Source organism: Octopus bimaculoides, chromosome 8, assembly GCF_001194135.2.
Source record: "Octopus bimaculoides isolate UCB-OBI-ISO-001 chromosome 8, ASM119413v2, whole genome shotgun sequence".
Taxonomy (NCBI): Eukaryota; Metazoa; Mollusca; class Cephalopoda; order Octopoda; family Octopodidae; genus Octopus; species Octopus bimaculoides.
The window spans coordinates 86011870-86017064 of record NC_068988.1 but is presented as its reverse complement, the minus strand read 5'-3'; the positions used below and the strand labels follow the sequence as shown (position 1 = coordinate 86017064).

At 38.0% G+C, this 5195-nt stretch overlaps 1 protein-coding gene across 1 annotated transcript; it reads right to left on the bottom strand.

The window, feature by feature from the left end:
* Positions 1 to 478: 478 nt before the first annotated feature.
* On the bottom strand, positions 479 to 895 carry LOC106876542 (histone-lysine N-methyltransferase SETMAR-like). Its single transcript, XM_014925128.1, has one exon. The coding sequence runs from the start codon at positions 893 to 895 to the stop codon at positions 479 to 481; it is 417 nt and encodes a 138-aa protein (XP_014780614.1).
* Positions 896 to 5195: the final 4300 nt, after the last annotated feature.

The window sequence follows — 5195 nt, the reverse complement described above, 5'->3', positions numbered from 1 at the left end:
TTGTTGTTAACCTAAGTCCATCAAAATGGTTCTGTAGTCCTGGGAACAGATGGGAATCAGAAGGAGAAAGGTGAGGAGAATATGGAAGATGAGACAGTATTACCCAACCGAGTTCTTCCAAGAGAGATTTGGTCAGTCGAACTGTGTGAGGACGAGCATTATCGTGATGGAAGATGATACCCTTTCTGTTAACCAAGGATGCTCGCTTTTGGCTCAGAACTGTTTTCAAACGACGAAGTTGCTCACAGTAAAGATTAGCATTAATTGTTTGGTTGTTGTCCAACAGTTCATAATGGATTATTCCTTTAGTATCCCACCATACACTCAACATGGTCTTCTTTGGATGAAGTCCTGCTCTCGGTTGTTGAACTGGTCGTCCTCCTCGACTGATCCAAGAACGGTGGCGTTTAACATTATGGTAAAGAATCCACTTCACATCACCTGTAACAAACCTGTCTATAAACCTTGCTTGAAAGTGTCACGAAAGCAATGATTGATAACAAGCAGCACGCTGTTGTCGACTCTCTGAAGACAGCTCGTGAAGGACCCATTTTCCAGCCACTGAAATCTTTCCAATGTGTTTTAGCTGGCGTACCACGGTTGTATGGGCCACGTTTAACTGTTCTGCAAGTTCCCTAGTGGTAACGGTATGGTTCTCTGAAACAAGGGCTTCCAACATTTTGGAATCAAGTTTTTTTGGATGACCCTCTTTTGGCTCTTCTTTCAAAGTGAAATCACCACTTCGGAAACGGGAAAACCACCTCCTGCAACTTCTTTTATTCACTACATCATCCCCATAAGTGCCCTGAATAGATCTTGCTGCCGCACTTGCATTAACACCTTTATGAAACTCGTAGAGTAAAACATTTATGTAATCTTTAGATGGGACAAACATGGTGGTAAAGTTTTCTGAGAATCATGGCCAGAAGTTAGATAATCGGAAAGAAAATAGTACAAATTAGACACAAAGATATCTTAAAACTATAAGAAGAGGTTAAAAATTTGATAAATTCGCTCTGAAACATTTTTTTCTAGAAATCGGACATTACTTTTGCACCAAACTTATATATATATGTATATATATATACAATCAAAACAAAAAATGGAACAAGAACGTATCAGACGACAATAAAACATTCGGACAGTAGGTGATACAAAAAAGGACAGGCAAAACAAGGACGGGACATTCGGAACTTTCAATCTTCAGTCGAGAAGTAGATCGTCTTTGCAGTTTCGGCCGGTTAATCTCGAGACCGCTCTAATCTGGCCGGCCTCAAGAAAATCTAAGCTAAGAGAACTAGATTCTTTGGAAGAAAGCACACGAATGTTATATGAAAACAAGGACGAAAAGAAAAAAGAAAACGGAGAAATGGTACACAATTACAAATACAAACAACAGGACGAATTGAATTAAGCTGGCGTGTGTGGAAGTGAAAGCTTTACGGCAGGAACATTGAAGATGAAAGTCACATACACATGTATGCATGTATGTATTATGTATGTATGTATGTATTTATGGTTGTAGATACATGCCAGATGGTTCAGATGTTACGCTCACGACCATAAGGTCATGGGTTCGATTCCACTGGTGGCACGTTGTGTCTTTGAGTGAGGCCGTTCATTTTACGTTGCTTCAGCTTATTCAACTGAAAGGGAATATCAATCGCCTGTTAGTGCAGCATCACGTCTATTTCTAGTTGTTACACTCTGAATTTTACGTTGGGCCAAGGGTAGGAGAGATGAGAGAGTATCTATGTCTGCTTGCAACAACCCAGCCGCCTAAAACTGCGAACGAAAATGTGGCACAACCAACAAGATAATGCTCACTTGCGTGTGACCGTCAAGCCTTTTATTCATGTATTTATGAAGCATTTATGTTTTTCATATTCTTTCATAGTGATTATGTACTTCAATGATTTTATAAATGTATGTACACACACACACACACACACACACACACACACGCACACACACACACACACACGCATACACACACACACGCACACACACACATACACACACACATACACACATATAGTAAGAGGAGAGATGAAACAAGTTAAAAATAATGGTCATTACATGTTTTAACTTCAGTGGACCAAATTTGGCTTACACCTGTTTCCAGCAATCATTATGGGTACATTACTAATAAGTTGACTCAATTGATCAGTTCAGGAAAATTGAACGACCAAAGAAAATTAATGCTACTTTTATCAGAGCCATTTCTGGTTGTTTCTTATCTATCGCTCTGTGTAAAAACCAGTTTGCTTGGTGCCCATCTACGGATTTACAATATAGAATTGTGATGGACCATAACCTTGGACCCTACCACAAGATTACATGGAGTTCTTCACTAATCTAAGTAGTATTGTTAACCTGATGTGCCAACAGAGAGAGCTTATGAAGTTTTTTGCCCGGATTGATAATCCCTTGTACGAACATAAATGTATATGCCTAACGTGTGCATACGCGTAGCTATGATTGTGAGAGTGTATAAGAATTGTGATCTTTTTGTTCTTCTGTGATGAACGAAAATATGCAATAAATGGATAAAAATGTTTGGAAAATTACATGGATAAGTAAAAAAAAGAAATTATAACATTACTTTTATCATATACGTATGTAACGCTCAGCATTTCAACGAAATGGAGGACAAAACATCTGTTATACTAACGACACTTGACTGATAAAGCTTATGCGTTCGTCCTTTTCCCAGCTTTGACGATAACACATTGTGAAATATCCTCTTCACCGTCCAATAAAAGAGATTTGACTCTCATTTATCAGTGAGTTTTAACTGTTTTTGAAAGCACTAGGAACTCCCTCTTTGCTTTGGTTATACACAGGTAGATCACCTTTCTTCTCTTTCATGCATATGTGACAGCTTCAGGTGGGTATCATCTGTTTTGTCATATAGTGTTGCCATGTAGTTTCTCATGAAAATGTTCTGCGCTTAAGATTATCTGTTGTAATAACAAAGCACTCTTGCATTAGAAGAGTGTTTCTCCGCTCAAATTTCTATCATTAATTTCGTTTGATAAAGTCTCTGCGTGTGTATGTGTGTATGAGATGTTTTTTCCCATACGCATCACTAAGACCGCTCACAACAGTACTATTGGCGGAAATGTTAGTATCTTCCGTCTCCTAAATGAATACATTTTGAAGCAAAATATATTCGATAGGTTTCTTTTCCTTTTGGTGTTTAAAACACTTTCCCCATCAATATGTTTGCTTTGATAGATGACATTTATCGCCATATTATACACGTATAAACACAATAGAAACAAAAACTCATTGATAAAATAAAAATTGGCTAAAAACAGGCCATCTTTTTTTCTTTTTTCGTCTGAACTTTGTAGTGCAGGTGAATATCAATAGTCAAGCTTTGCTTGAATCTACTTTCCTCATCCAATGTGGCTTCTGGCGCTGGTTACTAATGTGCATGAATAAACCAGACCACCACACAGTACTCTGTACAGTTTATCATTACACATCAGACTTTACAGTATAGTTTTCATTAAGGTAGAATCTTAGAGTATTTGGAATACTGGAAAGAGGGCAGAGGTGGGCAGGTATTTTTCATGTGACATAGGTCTGCGGGGTTGGCTTGGGCTACGCAACGTTAACGACGACAACAGAGACAGTGGAGAATTATATGTCCGAACTGCAACACAGCATCACGTACAATAAAGCACTGCATGTCAGAATGTTCAGTATGGACTTCAACAAGACAGTGGTATGGCATTTCCAGAGGCGCGGATCTCTGAACTGCGCCCCGTCGATCAGCCCACATTATGTTTATATCAGAGCTGCTCTAGATCTACACAACAACAGCAATCGTAACACAGTACCGACCCTACCACCACTACCATCACCATATAAACACAATAAAAGATAGGATGAGCACGATTAGAATGTCTTGGACCTTCGGACCTTGCAAGTATTTCGGCCCTTAACTCTTTACACTCAAAGGGGGGACAGGCTGCATCCAGATTATGATTCCTAGATATAGCTCTGCAGACTTATTTTCAGTTACTGTTTGCATTTTAACTTGTACTTTCCTGGGTAGTTAGGTACTCCAGAACCAAGATATTTCAGATGCTGAATGTCCTTCAATGTAGGACACCAATTGCTCGTTGGGTGGTAAGTGTAATGGCACCACTGTATTCCTTTGCCGGTGGATCGGATGGCTGTGATGCTGTTAAGATGGTCATGAACCCCATCAGTGATAAAATCAACAACAGTGACAAAATCAACAACAAAAGTGTTGTCTAATCATTACGTCAGCAAGATGTCATCCAACCTTTTTCACAAAACAGAAAAAGGAAAGATGCCATCACACAGACGACTATAAACGTTGGTATGTATGTGATAATTACCTAATATTTTCTCAAACACTTGCTACAATTTCGGTAGGGAAACCAGGTTAACTATGAACTTTATAGCCGAGAAAGATAATCCATCATTATAAGCAAGAAAAATAAACAGATAAATAATCAAATAAATATTTGTAGAAGAGAAGCGAATGTTATCTGTTATGTAAGAAGTGTCATTACAAGATGGTGTTAATAATCTGGTAATTGGCGGTGGGAAGAGCACGATTGCAGATATGTGGAAAGAAATTATAGAAGAAAGTATATGCACACACAAGCATACATGCATACACGCACACATAGCATGCATATATGTATGTATTCACATGTGTATGCGTACATGTATGTATATATATATGTATGTATGTATATACATACATACACACATATCTGTGTATATGTATGGACATATATACATGTATGTCTATATGTATACACATACATACATACATACATACATATATATACACACACGTATCTGTATGTATATCTGTATACATACATGTATGTGCATATGTATGTATACACATACATACACATGTGTCTGTGTGTGTATATGTTTATATTATTTTATACATAACCTTTACATGTTCATACACACACACACACACACACACACACAGACACACACACATACGCACATACACACGCACACATGCGCGCGCGTATATGAGCTTATATATATATATACATTCATAGTTATATACATATTTGTATGTATGTACATATGTATGTATGTATGTATTTATGTATGTACGTATCTGTCTGTTTGTATCTCTCTCTCTCTCTCTCTCTCTCTCTCTCTCTCTGTGCGTGTATGTA